Genomic DNA, 20228 nt, shown 5'->3' with positions numbered 1-20228 from the left:
TGACTACATTTCAAAGGTTAGACTAGGACTAAATTAGATAATTAATGCTGCTTCAGAATACTATGGACATTATGGATTGATACAGCTAGTCTTTATTATTTACATTTTACATGTAATTTGTAGTATTTTAAATTCTTGAAAAAACTTATACATCTTTAAATGCTATTTTTATTGTGTTCTAATTTTGTCATCATTTTACTGCTTATTTTTTCAAATGTTTTCAAAATATCTATGATTTTTATATGAAAGTGAAAGTCACTTAGTTGTGTCCGATTTTTTGTAACCCCATGGACTGTAGCCCATCAGGCTCGTCCACGGAATTCTCCAGGCAAGAATACTGGAGTGGGTTGCCATTTCCTTATGAAAGCTAAAAGATCACAAATTGGGAGTATTGGATCTGATTTATTTTAAAAAGTAGCACACTAGAAATTTTGAAAGTAACCATATAACTAGACACGATGTAAATAAAAGTTTGTGACTGATGAATAAATGTAATTACTGGTTTTATTAATGCTCTTAGTAGTAGGTACATTGCATGGGAAAAAGCAGTCAGATGGAAATAAAATCAAACCCAAACTTGTAGAGTTCAGTGATTTTGTTGCCTTACTAAAGGCTCATTTTAAACTAGTTTTCTGATTATTTAAAAAGTATCTACTAGAACATAAAACTTTGAGTTTGCTGTGGATAAAGAAAAGGAGCTTATAATCTCTAAGGTGGTAAGGAAAAGAAGCTTGAGCTTTAGCTACTCAGATGTAATCGTCTTTACCTATGGAGCCCAAAAAGAACTTTCAAGAGATTAGTGAACTATGTCTTTGAGTCACTTTGCTCATCTTAAATTATCCTCTCATTTGGTTAATTGCGATCAGGTTTAATCACCTAGCCTGCAACAAAGTGTTCTTCATGCTTTGTATTTTCCCTGACATCATTTCCAACCTGTCTCTTGCAAAGGGGTGATGAGGAGTAGCTGTGGTTTGCCTCAGTTAGCTCAGCACATCTGCTATTCAGAGTAAAGTGTCTTTTGAGAATGGAAATTAACTTTTGAAAATCTGTAAAATAGATATTAAAAAACAGTGTGAAATATAGGTATACTTCACTTTATGTAAAGAGGGAATGGCAGCCCACTCCAGTATTCTTGCTTGGAGAACCCCATGGATAGAGGAGCCTAGCAGGCTGATGTCCATAGGGTTGCAAAGAGTTGGATATGACTGAAGCAACTCAGCATGCATGCATGTGTATAACTCCAATATTCCAAATCAATCTATATTTGAAATATTTTAGACTAATGCTTACTTTCAAAGGATTCCTATTGTGAATCTTCTGTAAATTGTTTGAAATACACTTATCCTTTAATTTTTCTTCTTTGTAAATAAATCCAGAGTCTGTCATTTCTGAAATTTTCAAGCCAACTCCCCAAATCTCTCACTTTCACAACTCTTCAGCCACATTAAAACTTCTAGTATTTACTTTTTTGTGTGATTCTCCCAACCATTACTGACTTTGCTTTGTTTTGTACCCTTGATACTGTAGTTAATAACCTTATATATTTAAATAGCTTTTGAGATATAAATTACAAACTACAAAATCCACAACCTTTTACGTGGATAATGTAATGATTTTTAGTAAACCTACTGAGTTGTGCAACCATTACCACTTCCAGTATTAGAATATTTGAGTATCCCAAGGAGACCCTCATGCCATTTGCAGTCAGTCTCTATCTTTACCACCAATCCTAGGCAATTACTTATCTTCTTCCTGTTTTTATAGATTTGTATTTTTCTGAACAATTCAGTTACATGGAATCCTATAATATGTGTTCTTTTATATCTGATATCTTTCACTGATATTTTTGATGTTCATCTATGCTGTATTTTTTTCCTTTTCATTGCTAAATGGTATTCCATTGTATGAATTTACCCCATTTTATTTTTATTAGTTGAGAGACATTTGTTAGCATTTATTAGTTGAGAGACATTTGGATTCTTTCTGCTTGTTGGTAGAATACTGTTACTATAAACATTCACATACTTTGTGTGGAGGTATGTTTCATTTCTTTTGAGTAAATACCTAAGTATCAATAATTCGGAACTACTGAGTTGTAGAGAACACACTGGTCATAGCAAACACCCTCTTCCAACAACATGAGAAGACTCTAAACATAGACATCACCAGATGGTCAACACTGAAATCAGATTGATTATATTCTTTGCAGCCAAAGATGAAGAAACTCTATACAGTCAGCAAAAACAAGACCGGGAGCTGACTGTGGCTCAGATCATGAACTCGTTATTGCCAGATTCAAACTTAAATTGAAGAAAGTAGGGAAAACCACTAGACCATTCAGGTATGACCTAAATCAAATCCCTAATCATTACACAGTGGAAGTAAGAAATAGATTTAAGGGCCTAGATCTGATAGACAGATTCCCTGATGAACTATGGACAGAGGTTCATGACATGGTACAGGAGACAGGGATCAAGACCATCCCCAAGAAAAAGAAATGCAAAAAAGCAAAATGGCTGTCTGAAGAGACCTGACAAATAGCTATGAAAAGAAGTGAAAAGCAAAGGAGAAAAGGAAAGATATATGCATTTGAATGCAGAGTTCCAAAGAATAGCAAGGAGAGATAAGAAAGCCTTCCTCTGCGATCAATGCAAAGAAATAGAGGAAAACAATAGAATAGGAAAGACTAGAGATGTCTTCAAGAAAATTAGAGCTACCAAGGGAACATTTCATGCAAAGATGGGCTCAATAAAGGACAGAAATGGTATGGACCTAACAGAAGCAGAAGATATTAAGAAAAGGTGGCAAGAATACACAGAAGAACTATACAAAAAAGATCTTCATGAGCCAGATAATCATAATGGTGTGATCACTCACCTACAGCCAGACGTCCTGGAATGTGAAGTCAAGTGGGCCTTAGGAAGTATTACTACGAACAAAGCTAGTGGAGGTGATGAATTCTGGTTGAGCTATTTCAAATCCTGAAAGATGAAGCTGTGAAAGTGCTGCACTCAATATGCCAGCAAATTTGGAAAACTCAGCAGTGGCCACAGGACTGGAAAAGGTCAGTTTTCATTCCAATCCCAAAGAAAGGCAATGCCAAAGAATGCTCAAACTACCGCACAATTGCACTCATCTCACACACTAGTGAAGTAATGCTCAAAATTCTCCAGGCCAGGCTTCAGCAATACATGAACCGTGAACTTCCAGATGTTCAAGCTGGTTTTAGAAAAGGCAGAGGAACCAGAGATCAAATTGCCAACATCCACTGGATCATTGAAAAAGCAAGAGAGTTCCAGAAAAACATCTATTTCTGCTTTATTGACTATGCCAAAGCCTTTGACTGTATATAGATCACAATAAACTGTGGGAAATTCTTCAAGAGATGGGAATACCAGACCACCTGACCTGCCTCTTAAGAAATCTGTATGCAGGTCAGGAAGCAACAGTTAGAATTGGACATGGAACAGCAGACTGTTTCCAAATAGGAAAAGGAGTACGTCAAGGCTGTATATTGTCACCCTGCTTATTTAACTTATATGCAGAGTACATCATGAGAAACGCTGGACTGGAAGAAACACAAGCTGGCATCAAGATTGCCGGGAGAAATCTCAATAACCTCAGGTATGCAGATGACACCACCCTTATGGCAGAAAGTGAAGAAGAACTGAAGAGCCTCTTGATGAAAATGAAAGAAGAAAGTGAAAAAGTTGGCTTGAAGCTCAACATTCAGAAAACTAAGATCATGGCATCCAGTCCCATCACTTCATGGGAAAGAGATGGGGAAACAATGGAAACAGTGTCAGACTTTATTTTCTTGGGCTCCAAAATCACTGCAGATGGTGACTGCAGCCATGAAATTAAGAGACGCTTACTCCTTGGAAGGAAAGTTATGACCAACCTAGACAGCATATTAAAAAGCAGAGACATTAGTTTGTCAACAAAGGTTCGTCTAGTCAAGGCTATGGTTTTTCCAGTAGTCATGTATGGATGTGAGAGTTGGAGTATAAAGAAAGCTGAGTGCCAAAGAATTGATGCTTTGGACTGTGGTTTTGGAGAAGACTCTTGAGAGCTCCCTTGAACTGCAAGGAGATCCAACCAGTCCATCCTAAAGGAGCCCAGTCCTGGGTGTTCACTAGACACACTGATTTTGAAGCTGAAACTCTGATATTTTGGCCACCTGATGCGAAGAGCTGACTCATTTGAAAAGACCCTGATGTTGGGAAAGATTGAAGGCAGGCGGAAAAGGGGAGGACAGCGGATGAGATGGTTAGATGGCATCACCGACTCAATGGACATGAGTTTGGGTAAACACTGGGAGTTGGTGATGGACAGGGAGGCCGGCGTGCTTCGGTTCATGGGGTCGCAAAGAGTCAGACATGACTGAGCGACTGAACTGAACTGAACTGATAGTAAATTGATATTTAACTTTTAAGAATCCTCCAAACTATTTTGCAAAGTGGCTGTACCTATATTCCTACCAGAAATGAAGATTCTACTTTTTCTTTGTTCTTGCTAATAGTCATTCTCAGTTCAGTTCAGTTCAGTTCAGTTGCTCAGTCATGTCCGACTCCTTGTGACCCCATGAATCACAGCACACCAGGCCTCCCTGTCCATCACCAACTCCCGGAGTTCACCCAGACTCACGTCCATTGAGTCAGTGATGCCATCCAGCCATCTCATCCTCTGTCGTTCCCTTCTCCTCCTGCCCCCCAATCCCTCCCAGCATCAGAGTCTTTTCCAATGAATCAACTCTTCACATGAGGTGGCCAAAGTACTGGAGTTTCAGCTTCAGCATCATTCCTTCCAAAGAAATAGCCATTCTAGAAGCTGTGAAATGGTACTTCATTGTGTTTTGATATGTGTTTCCAAAATGACTGATGGTGTTGGGCATCTTTTCATGTGTTTATTAACCATTTGTATGGTTATTTGCTGAAATATATTAGAATATTTTGTCTTTTTTTTCACTGGTTGGTTTTATTGTTATCAGATTGTAAGAGTTCTTTGTATGTTCTGGGTACAAGTCTGTTATTTGAAATATGATTTGCAAATTTTTCTCCCAGACTGTGGCATATCTTTTCATTTTCATAATTGTGTGTTTTTGAAGAACAAAAGTTGTTATTTTCAGTGGAATACAATTTAATCAATGTTCTCTTTTATGGATTGTGCTTTTGGTAATTTATCTAAGAACTCTGCTTAACCAAAGGTCACAAGATTTTTTCCAGGAGTTTGTTCTAAAGGTTTTAGAGTTTTAGGTCTTAAATTTAAGTCAGTGATCCATTTTAACTTTTGTGAATGATGTAAAGTAAGGATCTAAATTCATCTTGTTTTCATGTTCAATTGTTCTTTATAAAGGACTTTACCAATACTCCAGCTACTTTTACCGCTGCTTATTTACCCTTAAAATCCTCATCTTTATACCTACATATAGATTGTTAAACACCAGGTCCTCAATTTCCCCCATACTATTCTAAATCTTCAATATTCTGCTTAAAATTCTTTGTGCTACTTACCTCTCAGCAGCTATGTGTCTTGCCTTATATATTTCATGAAGAGAATTGAAAGTTATCAATACAGGCATATTTCCTGTGACTCAAATGATACTTACGTTTCAAAGCCCCCCCCGCCACCAAGTTTCTGGTAGTGCCCCTGGCAAAAGTAGGTTGGTTTTAAATTGTAGGATAAATTTAAATTATAAAAACTCTGTCTCTGCGTTATGATTTCCCTTATCTTACTTTGGGATAGTCACTGGCATTTGGAGGATCTGAAAGGGAAAGTCAAGTTGGGAATATACATTGTAACTGCCATTTAGAAAGACATTTTAGACTGCTTTAATTACACAAGCAAGACATTGAAGATTAAAAATCAGGGTGTGTATGAAATTTTTTAAATTAATGAAATAAAAGCAATGAAGATGAACAATTTAAACAATAGAAATTATTCTGTCATGAAGAAACAAATTTTAACTTCTTTTTAGATTATGTCATAAAAGATACATTTTCAGTAAAATTTCTTGGATTATTTTGTAATCCATTCAATGAAGAGGAGTTCAAAATTTGAATACATTGGGGAGAAAGATTTAAGTTTCTTGCTGATTTGACAAAAGCTGCTAACATTGCTGAATATAGCATAGAATCATGGTATACTATTTCAGGACATCTGAGATAAACTGGTTTATGAGTTTCATCATTTCAAATATAATTTAAGATGTCATTTTCTGATAAAACTTGAAATTCCAAAAATTTATCATATATGAAAGGTTTTCGTAAGGATTTTTCCAAATTTGACAATGCTTAATATTTAAATGATATTTCCAATAATGGACTATAAAGCTAAAAGAATCTTTCTAAATTACCACTGAAAATAAAACTAATGGCCATGCTAGATGAAAAGCTGTATAATTTTTATATTCTCTCTGCATAAAGTATTATTATACAGTGGTTCTCATATGAAAAGGTGCTTGTAAAGCATGTAGCCAAAAATTGTAGGTGATAAGTATTATAGAGCTGTTACTTAAAAGTTATATCCTGTTTCGGTATTTTGTGATATTGATGGGATTTATTAACTTTTACAATTGTTTTTGTAATGATTTTTCTCAATCTACAAATAAGTACACACTTTTTAACCTAATTTTTGTAGTCATCTTTTAGACCAAAGCCATCCTTCTATCCACACTGATCATGTAAGATCTAGGCTCTACAAAATGTGATGGAAATGCTCTTATTTAAGAAGGTTGAATTTTCTGTTTCCTGCCCTTTTCCCTGCAGAAGCACATGCATCCACATCCAGTCTTTCTTCTATTAAATATCTCTCTAGGCCTTGACTCCCAGGTACATTGCTTGCTCCCAGCACCTTACATTGGGCCCATTAGTCCCTTAATCTTTACTTAGTTCATAGTTCTTGTCTCTTTTTCTTACCACTTACTGGCTTTATGTTCAAAACCCCATTCTCACTATTGGGCCCCTTGATTTAGTGATCTATATGGACTCTTTCTTTGATTTTTTGTTTTTTAAATGAGGTTTGAGTGATTTACAGTGTTGTGTTAATTTCTGTTATAAAGGAAAGTGACTCAATTACCTATATATATATGTATACATTCTTTTTTTGTATTCTTTTCCATTATGGTTTATCTCAGGATATTGAATATAGTTCCCTGTGCTATTTTTATCTGTTCTAAAGTAATAGCTTGCATCTGCTACCCAACCTCCCAATCCATTCCTCCCTCACCCCACCCTTTCCTTTGATTTCTTTTTTTTTGAAATCAACGTCTCTCTTAGCTCTGAGGTCTGCATGCTGATTGAGGATCCCCTGTGGCTTTTGGTCACTCACATGGACCTTAGTAATTGACCACACAAAATGACACCACCCTTCTTCCTAACAAAGGCTAATCTTTCAGCCTTTGTTTTACATCTGTCCTTTCTAGCTCTTTGCACAAGAGGTGATCACATCTCTTGCATGTGTTTTAGTCTCTGTGACTGCACTCCTACTCAGCTATGTACACACTCCGATGTCTCCCATCCTAACAAACTATTCTACTGTGGATTTTCTTCTTTCTCTCCTTTTGCCTCAGTCAAGGTTCTTGATTGCTGGTACCACATAACTATTTCCTCATTTCTGCTTTACTGCTCAGTCTTTTTCTACCTGATATCGCTGAAATCACCAAAGGCCTCCTCAATACCAGACATAATGGACTTTTTAGCCTTTATCTGAGGACTTAAATACTGACCACTACTCTTTCTTTAAATTCTCTTACCCCTGGCCTTTCAGACATTATCCTTTTGGTTTGTTTTTGTTTTTGTTTTTTGACACACTGATTGCTCCTATCTCATCTCCTTTGAGAGATTGTACTCTGTTTTATTCCCATAAATACTGGTGTTGCCCAGTATTTTGTCCTCAGTACTTCTTTACTTCTTACTTCTTTATCCCTCAACTGAGTGATTTTTTTTCAATCATTCATTCATTCATCAGTATGTGTTGAGTATATACTATGTGGTAGGTACTGTGCTAAGTGCTAGGGAGACTGTGATGAACAAGACAGATACACTCTCTGCGTAATAGGTCTTAGTCTACTTAGAGAGATAAATATTAACAAAATAATTAACTGCCATGGCTTCAGTCCTCTTCTTTTTCTGATAACACTCAGATCTGTCTGCATCTTGCTTGATTTGTTAGGTAAACGTTAGCCAGGACATCTGAAGTAATAAAAATCATTGGGATGGCAAAACACATGTGGTTACTTTGAGTTGTGGCATTTGATGAAGCAGAAGCACTGGATCAGTCACTTAAAAGGTTTCACTTATTATTACCCCATGTTTTACACTGCCTATAGGGCCATAGCACAGGAGAATGTTGTCTACAAATTTGAGATTCTCTTTTAGGCTCAGTGACTGAGTCACTTTTGACTTAATTTTCTTCAAATGTTTGCTGTTAATTATAAGAGGATAGTTAGCTATCTTTATTTATAGTTGAAAATAATAACACAGTGGAAATGAACTGGGATGATCATATTACCTCAGTCTTTCTGGAATATCCCATTTATATGTTATCTCAGCATAATGTAGATAGCACCTCCTTTCACTTTCAAAATTGTCTCCATTTGAACTGTAGATTATATGGTTACTGTAAAACCATTTTTCAAAGAAATTTTTTTAAAAAATATTTGTTATTATGCCTGCTATTTTTTTAAATCCTAATTTTTTCTTTACTACTTTACAGTCAGAGATTGATGGAATACAAATATTTCTGGACTAAGACTCTTGCATTACTTGCTTTTACTAAAAGGGAGCTAAACAGCATTAAAAATGAAATATATGATCATTTTAAAAACTGGACTTCACTGAAGAGAGAAGTTTTTCTACAAATTAAATCAATAAGTAAAACAGCCTTGACAGGTTTGTTAAATATATTTAAAATATAACCATCCTTCTTTTGTAAATTGCACATCATAAGTAATGGAATAATGATATTTCATTTTATGTGATGGGAATTATGATTAATTTTAAACCTATTATTTCTTTAGATGACCATTAAAATCTATTCCAGTCCCAAAATTCAATAATTATAGGCCTGATCTAAGATAAGCTCTGATATGTCAGTCTTGAACAGTGACTAGAAGTCTGGTTATCCCTGTTAAGTGTACAAATTTGTATTTTAAAACTTTTTCTTCTGTTAATGACTGATCAGATTAGATCTAATTAGATCAGATTTCCCACAGATAACAACTATAAATTCTGGACAAAATTGCTACTTGAGAACACTGGAGAGTGACCAAGTCTAAACACATGGAAGAAACATTAAAAAAAATTGAAAGAAGGTCTGTTACTGTGGAGAAGGCAATGGCACCCTACTCCAGTTCTCTTGCCTGGAAAATCCCATGGAGGGAGGAGCCTGGTGGGCTGCAGTCCACGGGGTCGCTAGGAGTCCGACAGGACTGAGCGACTTCACTTTCACTTTTCACTTTCAATTGAAATTGAAAGAAGAAAAATTGAAAGAAGGTCTGTTACTGTGGAGAAGGAAATGGCAACCCACTCCAGTGTTCTTGCCAGAATCCCAGGGATGGGGGAGCCTGGTGGGCTTCCGTCTGTGGAGTCGCACAGAGTCGGACATGACTGAAGTGATTTAGCAGCAGCAGCAGCAGCAGCAGCAGCAGCAGCTAATTACTGTTTGAAAAAAGCCAATCTAAAAAGGCCATACACTGGATGATTCCAACTATATGATGTTCTGGAAAAGGTAAGACTGTGGAGATAGTAAAGAAATCAGTGGTTGCCAGGATAAGAGGGAAGGATAATAGGTAGAGCATGGAGGGTTTTAGAGCAGTGAAACTATTTTGTGTGCTACTATAATGGTGAATATGTGTCTTTATACATTTTGTCAAAACCCATAGAACTACATCACTGAGAGTGTACCCTTAATGTAAATTATAGATTTATGATAATGATGTGCCAGTGCAGGTTCATTAATTGTAAAAAAATGTACCACTCTGGGGCAGGATGTTGATGGTGGAGAAGCCATGCATATGTCGGGGGCAGAGAGTACATGGGAATTCTCTGTACTTTCTGCTTAATTTTGCTATCAATTTAAAACTGATCTAAAAAAATATATTATTTTTTTAATTAAAGGAAGAGAATAGCACTGGTTGAATTCCCTGTTTGTTGTTGTTGTTTGTTTTGGTGTTTATTAAATGACTGTTAGATTGAGGGCAGTGTACAATCTAATCCATGCAGGGAAGCTCAAACTTTGATAAAATCTGTTGTCTTTTTGGTTTGAAAACTTGTGGACAGCTATCAGGGCAGCCCTAGCTTTGAGAAGTGCGAGGATACCCTCAAAAAGAGATAGAAAGAGAGCTCAACTTTCGCTTATAAATTCTTCCCAGATCTCTGGCTTATCCCTGAAATAGACTTTAAACAGCTCATCTAAGGTTAAACTGACATTACTGCTACTTACCCTAAGGGGAAACAGTCTTAAGTATTTGAGTTCAGCCAAGTTAACTACTTGTTAAGGCAAGACTACTAGAGTGGGTTGTCATGCTTTCCTCCAGGGGATCTTCCCGACCCAGGGATAGAAACCATGTCTCTTGCGTTGCAGGCAGATTCTTTACCTACTGAGCCATTGGGGAAGCCCACTAAAACAAAGCAATACCAAAAAAAAAAAAATCAATACTCTAGAGGAGCATAATAGAATCCAGCATCTCCATAACATAACATCCACAGCATTTAGGATAAGAAATGAGAAGATGCCTTATACTCAAGAGTAGACAGTCAATACAGACCAGCCTTGAACTGGACTAGATGACATAATTAACTGACTAGGATTTCAAATCAGCCATTAACTATATTCAGTGACATAGAGGAAAATAAGCTAATAATGAATGAAAAGATAGAAAATCTCAGCAAAAAACTACTAAACATTGGAAAGTCAAGAATTTAAAAATATAATATCTAAATGGGAGAATGGCATTGAAACATGTAAAATATCATGCATGAAACGAGAGGCCAGTCCAGGTTCGATGCACGATACTGGATGCTTGGGGCTAGTGCACTGGGACGACCCAGAAGTCTGGGAAGTTTACCCCAGAGGGATGGTATGGGGAGGGAGGAGGGAGGAGGGTTCAGGATGGGGAACACATGTATACCTGTGGCGGATTCATTTTGATATTTGGCAAAACTAATACAATTATGTAAAGTTTAAAAATAAAATAAAATAAAAAAAAAAAATCTACTGGATAGACTTGTATATCATATTGTGATTACCAAAGAAAGAATCAGTGAATTTTAAGATAGATCAATTGAAATTATTCAATTTGAAGAAGAGAGATATACATTGAAAAAAATGAACAGGAAAGGATTAAAATATACTATAAGTAATAAATATCAGTAAATATGAAATTCCTTTTTCCTTTAAATTGAAAAATGTCTACGCTCATTTAAAGTAAGAATTATAACACTATACTCTGGGGCTCATAAAGTATTTTCATTTAAGTTTTAACATGACAACTGGAGCATAAAGAACAGAAGGTTGGGGTAATAGATCCATATAGTTGCACGCTTTTGTATTTTATGTGACATGGTGCAGTATTCAATATATGTAGACTAAGAAGTTAAGGATGTATAATCTCTACATCAACCACTAAAACACCAAAAGCTATTAAAAAGCTAATAATAATGGATAATTAACATCACCCAACTTAAGATTTATTATAAAATCACAGTAAACAAGTCACTGTAATACTGGCATATGAATCAACAATAGATCAGTGAAACAAAATAGCCTTGTAAATGACACCTGTTGATATGACCATTTCACTTTTGACAAGGCACCAAAACAATTCAATGGGAAAAGAAAGTCTTTCAACAAATTGTGCTGGAACAACTAAATACTGATGTGGGAAAATATACTTTGACTCCTACATCACATTGTACATAAAAATTAATTCAGGATATATCAGAGTTAAATATAAAAGCTAAAACAAGGAACACCAAAATATCTTCATGAATTGATAGTAAATAAAGTTTTCTCAGAGGACAGAAGTAAGAACTACCAAAAAAATTGATTAATTAGACTTCATCAAAATTAAAAACTTCCACTCATCAATAGATACATTAGGAAAATGAATAGGTAAATCTCAGATAGAAAATATTCAAAAAATCTGTGACAAAGGACTGCTGTCCAGATTACATAAAGAACACCTACAAGTCAATAGTAAAAGGACAAACAATCCAATCAAAAATGCCTAAAAGATTTGAGTAGAACACTTTACAAGAAAAGATATACCAATGACCAATAAGGACATGAAATGGTACTTAGCATTGTGAGTCATTAGGGAAATGCAAATTGAAACCAGTGAGATACCTGTACATACCCACTAGGTTAAAGTGAAAAAGACTTGACAGCAGCAAATTTTGGTGAACAGGGCAACGGAAACTTTCATACAAAAAAAAAAAACAAAAAACTTTCATACAAATTGATCAAAGTATAAAATGCTATAGTCACTTTGAAAAAAGATCTGATAATTTTTTAATAAAACTAAAGATACGTCTGTCTGATAACACTGAAATTCTTCTCTTTGGAATTTATCATGTCCCGCAAATGAAAGCATATGTTCATAAAAATATTCAGTAACTTTATTCAAGCTTTATTCAAAATAGCCTTATGGTAAAAGCCTAGAAGTACATCACTAGAATGGATTATGTAAAAATAAACAACAACTGAACAAACAGTGGAATATAAAATGGACTATAGTAATGCAGTAACCTGGATAAGCATCAGAAATATTATGCTGCCTGAAAGTAACCTTATACAAATAATTGCATATTGTAAGATTCCATTTATATGATGTTCTAGAATAGGCAAAACTGATCTACAGTTGGGAAAAAAGACAGAAGCAACACTAGTTATCTCAGAGGGGAAGATTGACTCAAAGGGACATGAAGGCACTTTTTGTGGTGACAGTAATGCTTTCTATTTTGACAGAGGTTTGGGTTACACGATGGATGCATTCTTCAAAACTAATCTAATGATACATTTGAGGTTTGTGCGTTTCTTTATAGGTAAAATTCCATTAAAAAATTAGAAATCTATATTTAATGCTAGTTAATAATGTGTTTAGGGAATCAAATATATTGACTTATCTTGAAATGCATGAAAATGTAAGTTGAATAGATGAGTAGCTATGTGATAAAGCAAATATAGTAAAATGTTAATTGAAGAATCTAGGTGTTGTGTATATTTGGTTCAATACTTCCAACTTTTCTGTGTATTTTAATTTTTTTTTCATTAAATGTTAGAGAAAAGAAAGCATCCTAACTGTATAACAACTTCAGCTAATTTTATTATATGATGTGTGCCTTTAGAGGTGAATTGTGTATGATAATAAAGTACTCCTAAATTTTTTACTTAATTTTGAGGATTAAATTTAGACAAATACAGATAACTATTATAACAACCATGTTTTCAGCTGCAAAACTAACAATTTTTAACATTTTACTTTAAAAAATATATAATTGTTTATACTTTAATATGTATGAAAAAAGAAAAGTGAAAGTCACTCAGTTGTGTCCGACTCTTTGCGGCACCGTGGAATATACAGTCCATGGATTCTCCAGGCCAGAATACTGGAGTGAGTAGTCTTTCCCTTCTCCAGGGGATCTTCCCAACCCAGGGATCCTGCATTGCAGGTGTATTGTTTACCAGCTGAGCCACAAGGGAAGCCCAAGAATACTGGAGTGGGTAGCCTATCCCTTCTCCAGGAGATCTTCCTGACCCAAGAATCAAACTGGGGTCTCCTGCAATGTAGGCAGATTCTTTACCAACTGAACTATCAGGGAATCCCAAATATTTAAAGGTAAATGGAGAATCCCATGGGCAGAGAAGCCTACTGGGCTACAGTCCATGGGGTTGCAAAGAGTCAGACATAACTGAAGCAACTTAGCACGCACGCAGAAATCCTACTGGCAGGGCTCTTGAGTCAGAGAGCCAAAGTTCACATACTGACTCTACCACTTACAAAATCTCTGGACCTCATTGTCATCATCTGTAAAATGCACATGCACACACACACCACAATATGCCTATGACAGTAAAAATCAAGATATGTCAGCTTCTATTATTTTATTCTTTTTATTCTAAAGTCTATGTTCCTTCTGTTGTATTAGATTTTCACTTATCCTACAGAAATGTTCATTTGGTTGTCTTGTAGATTTTCTCCTAAATAATGGAACAAAATTAATGCTCTTCACCTATAGTTTAAATATATGTATATATATGTGGTGTACTGGTTTATTCCTGCAGTCATGTCCAATTCTTTGTGACCTCATGGGCTGTAGCCCACCAGGCTCCTCTGTCTATGGAGATTCTCCAGGCAAGAATACTGGAATGGGTTGCCATGCCCTCCTCTAGGGGATCTTCCCAACCCAGGTCTCCCGCATTGCAAGTGGATGCTTTACCATCTGAGCCACCAGGGAAGCCTCTCTCTCTCTCTCTCTCTTTCTCTCTCTCTCTCTCTCTATATATATATATATATCTCCAAAGAAAATGAAAACACTAACTCCGAAATATATCTGTACTCCCTTGTTCATAGTGGCATTATTTACAATACATGCAAACATGTCCAAGACATGGAAATAACCTACATTTCTGTTAATAGGTAAATGGATAAAGAAATTGTGAGATATATATAACACAATATTATATATCATATAATATTATATATTATGATATTATAAATTATATATATACATATGAAGAAGAAGTGAAGTCGCTCAGTCGTGTCCGACTCTTTGAGACCCCATGGACTGTAGCCCGCCAGGCTCCCCTGTCCATGGAATTCTCCAGGCAAGAATACTGGAGTGGGTTACCATTTCCTTCTCCAGGGGATCTTCCTGACCCAGGGATCGAACCTGGGTCTCCTGCATTGGAGGCAGACGCTTTAACCTCTGAGCCACCAGGGAAGCCCATATATATTTATATAATTGGATATTATTCAACCATAAAAACTGAAATCCTGCCATTTGGAACAACATGAATTGACCTTAAAGAGGTTATGATAAGTGAAATAAGCCAGAGAAAGATAAAAACTGTATGATCTTCTTATATGTAGAACCTAAAAAAACAAAAAATAAACAAGAAAAGCTACTAACCAGATGCATAGGAAAGAGATTAGATTTGTGGTTATCAGATGTGGGATCGAGGGGAGGGAGAAGGGGAGTTGAAGTAAGACTGTTAAAGTTTAACACTGCTCTATGATATGTAGGAAATTTGTTAAGAGAGTAAATCTTGAGAGTTCTTATCACAAGGAGAAAATTGTTATTCTTTTTATTGTATCTATATGAAACTATGGATATTATTAAACCTATTGTAATCATTTCACAATAAGTATAGATTAGACCATCATAGTGTATACCTGAGACTTATACAGTGATGTATGTCAGTTATTTCATAATTAAAATTTGAAACTAAATATATATGTGTATGTATTTATTTAGATCCATACAAATATGTTTAACAAGGTATTTTTTTTGAGATATAGTTGATGTACAATATTATATATAGTTTCAGGTATATAACATAGTGATTCACAATATTTAAAGTTTATATTCCATTTACAGTTATTATAAAAAGTTCACTATATTCCCTGTGTTTTGCAGCATATCCCTGTAATTTATTTGTTTTGTACAGCCCAAGTGGTTCTTGATAAGAGTGATAAGGTTTTTGACAAGGATGCACAGCAGAGGAAAGATAGTCTAGCCTTTTCAACAAAGGCTGGATGGTTCTGGGTATCAAAGACTTTGATCTGAACCTCATACCTTATATAAAAATTAACTCAAAATGAAACATAATTTTAACTGTAAAAGATAAAGTTATTAAACTTTTAGGGAAAAAGGAGAATCTTTGTAACCTCACATTCTTAGACTGAAAAGCATATACATAAAAGGAAAAACTGATAGAGTGGACCCCAGCAAAATTAAGAACTTTTCCTCTGTGAAAGACCCTGTTAAAAGGATGGAAAGGCAAGTTACAGACTGGAGAAAATATATATCTGGCAAAGGGCTTTTATCTAGAATTTATTTTTTTTTTTTAAACTTTCAAAGCTCTACATCAGAAAAATAGTTCAGTTAGAAAATGGGCAAAATACATGAGCAGAAATTTCATTGAAGAAGATATGCAGGTGGCAAATAAGCACAGAAAAAATGTTTAGCATCATTAGTCATTCAGTTCAGTTCAGTCGCTCAGTCGTGTCCGACTCTTTGCGACCCTCAATAACCTCAGATATGCAGATGACGTCACCCTTATGGCAGAAAGTGAAGAGGAACTAAAAAGCCTCTTGATGAAAGTGAAAGACGAGAGTGAAAAAGTTGGTTTAAAGCTCAACATTCAGAAAACGAAGATCATGGCATCTGGTCCCATCACTTCATGGGAAATAGATGGGGAAACAGTGTCAGACTTTATTTTTTTGGGCTCCAAAATCACTGCAGATGGTGATTGCAGCCATGAAATTAAAAGACGCTTACTCCTTGGAAGGAAAGTTATGACCAACCTAGATAGCATATTGAAAAGCAGAGCCATTACTTTGCCAACAAAGGTCTGTCTAGTCAAGGCTCTGGTTTTTCCAGTGGTCATGTATGGATGTGAGAGTTGGACTGTGAAGAAGGCTGAGGGAAATGCAAATTAAAACCATGATGAGATACTATGAAATATCTCTTACAATGTCTAAAATTTTAATTGAGTATAGAAGTGTTGGCAAGGAGAAAAGAAACCAAATCACTCAGTATTGCTGGTGAGAATGTGACATGGAATAGCCATTCTAGAAAATAACTTTACAGTTTCCTCTAAAGCTAATAATGCACTTAACACATGACCCAGCAGTTGCGCTTTTAGGCATTTATCCAAAAGAAATAAAAATCTAAGTTCATGAAAATACCTGTACATGCGTTTTCATAGCAGCTTTATTCATAATAGCTCAAACTGGAAATAACCCAAATGTCCTTCAATGAATGAACAAACTGTCCTTTGTCCATAACATGGAATACTACTCAATAATAAAAAATAAATAGATTATTAATACATGCTCAAGGGAATAGGCTGAGTGAAAAAAAATCTAGCCTCAAAAAGGTTACATATTATAAGTCTATTTATATAGCATTCTTGAAATAAAATTCTAGAGAAGGAGAACAAACTAGTTGTTGCCAGCGATTACAACTGGTGGGGATAGGAGTAGGTGTGGCTATAAAGGGATAGCAGGGTAACTTTATGGTGATAGAATAATCCTGTATTTTGATCGTATTGGTATGAATAATTATATAAACCTACATATGTGATAAAATTGCAGAGAGCTACGCATATGTGCATGTGTGTGCGCACACACACACAAATAAAGGTGTGTATAGATGGTCAAATCTGAATTAATTCTGTGGATTATACCAGGATCAGTTTCTTAGTTTTGATAGAGTACTGTAGTTATACACAATGTGAGTATGGGAAGAGGAGGAATAAAAGCAGCACAGGACCTTCCCATACAGTTCTTTATAACTTCCTGTAAATCTCTATTTCAAAATAGAGGTGTTTTTTTTTTTAATCTATATAGTGTTTTATGATCCCTTCGTTAAATAAATAGTCACTATTTTAATTCACTATTCCATGTCACATTAAAATAGAGGTGTTTTTTTTTTAGTCTATATAGTGTTTTATGATCCCTTCATTAAATAAATAGTCACTATTTTAATTCACTATTTCATGTCACATTAAATAGTAAATCTAGCATTTCAGAGTTTTTAAATATTATTTAATATCAGTATGCCTTGGTGATAAGGTTATATATAGAGGTTTCCTAAAAGCTTATTTACTTAACATATTTTTATGATACTTTGACTAAGCTAACAGGACTAAGAACAACAAAAAAGTCTTATCAAGGCAAATAAATTGTATGAGATTAATTTTGATACTAATAATTATACTTGCATCAGGTAGCAAATTATATCACACCTACTTTAAAGCTTTAAAGTAACTTTAAAACTAAAAACATCCATTGGCTATAAACTTGGACAATATTACATTTTATTTTATTTTATTTTTTAATTATTTATTTTTGGCTGTGCTGGGTTGCTACACACGGGCTTTCTCCAGTTGTTGGTGAGCTGGGTGCTTGAGCTTCTAATTGCAGTGGCTTTTCTTGCTGCATAGCACAAGCTCTAGGTGCATGGGCTTCAGTTGTCGATGCTCACAGGCTCTAGACTGCTGGCTGAGTAGTTGTGGTGCATGGGCCTAATTGTCCCACGGTGTGTGGAATCTTCCTGGACCAGGGATCAAACTCATGTCCCCTCTATTGGCAGGCGGATTCTTTACAACTGAGCCACGAGGGAAGCCCCACAAACATTTTAAATAATATACTTCTTTTTTCAATAGTAACTTTTGTGATCCACACTTTTCGTAAGATTGATGAAATTAGAGATAGAATAGGCCTAATGTGCTTATCCTATTTAAAATGTTTCCTTCTTTTAGATGTGTGTATTTACTGCCTTACCAAGTCTGACATTAAATAATTTAGGGCTCAAAATGCTTGCCTCTGAAGTGAAGGGAGAGGTAAAATAAAGACATATGTGGTATATTAGAAACTATTAGAAGCTTTGCTCAATAATGCCTTTACTCATTTAGTAGATATTTATTGAGCTTCTGTTAATTCTACGATATTGTAGTAGAAATTATAGGAGGAATAAAAAATGAATAAGATACTGTTGTTCAGTTGCCAAGACGTGTCCGACTCTTTGTGACCTCATGGATTGTAACACACCAGGCTCCTCTGTCCTCCACTAACTCTGGGAGTTTGCTCAGATTCATGTTGATTGAGTCTATTACCCCCGGCCTAAAATAACTTGCAGTCTAATAGGAGACCACATGTTTACATATGATCAATGCCATAGAAATGGTGTAATTGGTGTAACATATCTGGTCAGGAAACATTTCAAGGCAGAGGTAGCACATGGGATAGTGAAAAGATAGGGAAAGCATAAAGTGGATACAATGACCAGAATAAGTAAATCATAATTTCTGAATCCCAAATTGGGACACATAACTGACAATTATGAAGTTGTATTAATGACAAAGGTAGGATTGAGTATTTGACACCAGGATTGCCATAGGTATAGGGAATGTATAGTTTGCCAAGGGTGAGTTAATTGACCCCATTGTGTTTACTCTTCTAATTCCATGTTAGAAACATTGTGCCTCCTATTAGTTTTTAAATCTTGCTGTACTTTTCCATGTGTCAAAATATATTTCACAAATGAATTTTATTGCAGATTCTTATTCTTTTAATATCAAATAGAAAGTCACACTGACACGAGTAGTTATTTTAGAGACAGATAGTAGTGTACACTGAGAGAGTCAGCTGCAAACCTAACCAGTATCATTCTGGCAGACGATAAATAGGTCACAGCATGTGTGTGCTCCTCTGCAGTGTCATTCTGACTTCATCTTAGATAGATATGCTTAGGGTACGGTACAATTTATTCAGCCATAAGAAGCCACCTTTATGGCTACAAAAATACCCAGGAAGATTTTTTTTAGGCCTGAAGAAAAATTGCAACCTCCTTGTTTTCTTCAACTGTATTCTTTTAAAGACTCTATGTACTGTTAGTAGTTTTCCTCACACAAATGGCAACATACCCATAAAGTTTCAGAAGCATAGAGCTAGTCTTAGGGGAAAAAATTCCCATGTAAAGGAACCCCCTGGAATATAATAGACCCCCACTTATTTGGTCTCTGCCAAATTCTTTATCTAGGTTTTCCATTTTGACTAGGAACAAAAGTGAAGAAGGTGCCAGACCCCTTGTGTTCATGCCCTTGGTCTACCTTAAGTGCCACTTTTTCTTCCAGATGTACTATCTTCCCACAGAAAAACATTTTGCTTTTCTCTCCTTAGACCATTCCTGATCCTACACATCCCCATCCCTTGGGGCATGCTCTCTTCTCTCTGCTCCATTCAGCATACTGCTTTATTTCTCTTGTAACCTTTTACTGGCCATGTTGCCTCTGCAGCCATGTGTATCCCATAGAAGTCTACTTCTCGTCTTCACTGGCCCATGTGGCTACTATTTCTGCTCCAAGACCAGTAAACCAAGCTGCCTTTCTTTGACACCCTATCACACCCTAAACCAATCACATAGTCCAGGATGAGCTAAACAAGGAAGAGAATGCCACGTGAACTCTCTAGAAAAGCAGACTGTCCAGATTTTTAT

General features: G+C 35.6%; 1 protein-coding gene and 1 non-coding gene across 3 annotated transcripts in view; one reads left to right on the top strand and one right to left on the bottom strand.

Moving 5' to 3' along the window:
* The window catches only part of LEKR1 (leucine, glutamate and lysine rich 1), a 224905-nt gene that overhangs the window by 65905 nt on the left and 138772 nt on the right, over positions 1 to 20228 (top strand). For both annotated transcript variants that reach the window (XM_070792615.1, XM_019960397.2), the window contains one exon: positions 8716 to 8891. In XM_070792615.1, the coding sequence (XP_070648716.1) occupies positions 8716 to 8891 (176 nt within the window). The remainder of the gene's footprint in view (positions 1 to 8715; positions 8892 to 20228) is intronic.
* Positions 14873 to 14945, bottom strand: TRNAW-CCA (transfer RNA tryptophan (anticodon CCA)). Its single transcript has one exon. It is a non-coding gene; the product is annotated as a tRNA-Trp (tRNA).

The sequence above is a fragment of the Bos indicus genome, chromosome 1 (genome assembly GCF_029378745.1).
Source record: "Bos indicus isolate NIAB-ARS_2022 breed Sahiwal x Tharparkar chromosome 1, NIAB-ARS_B.indTharparkar_mat_pri_1.0, whole genome shotgun sequence".
NCBI lineage: Eukaryota > Metazoa > Chordata > Mammalia > Artiodactyla > Bovidae > Bos > Bos indicus.
Note: the sequence above shows the minus strand (reverse complement) of the source record. Positions and strands in the feature narration are given on the sequence as shown.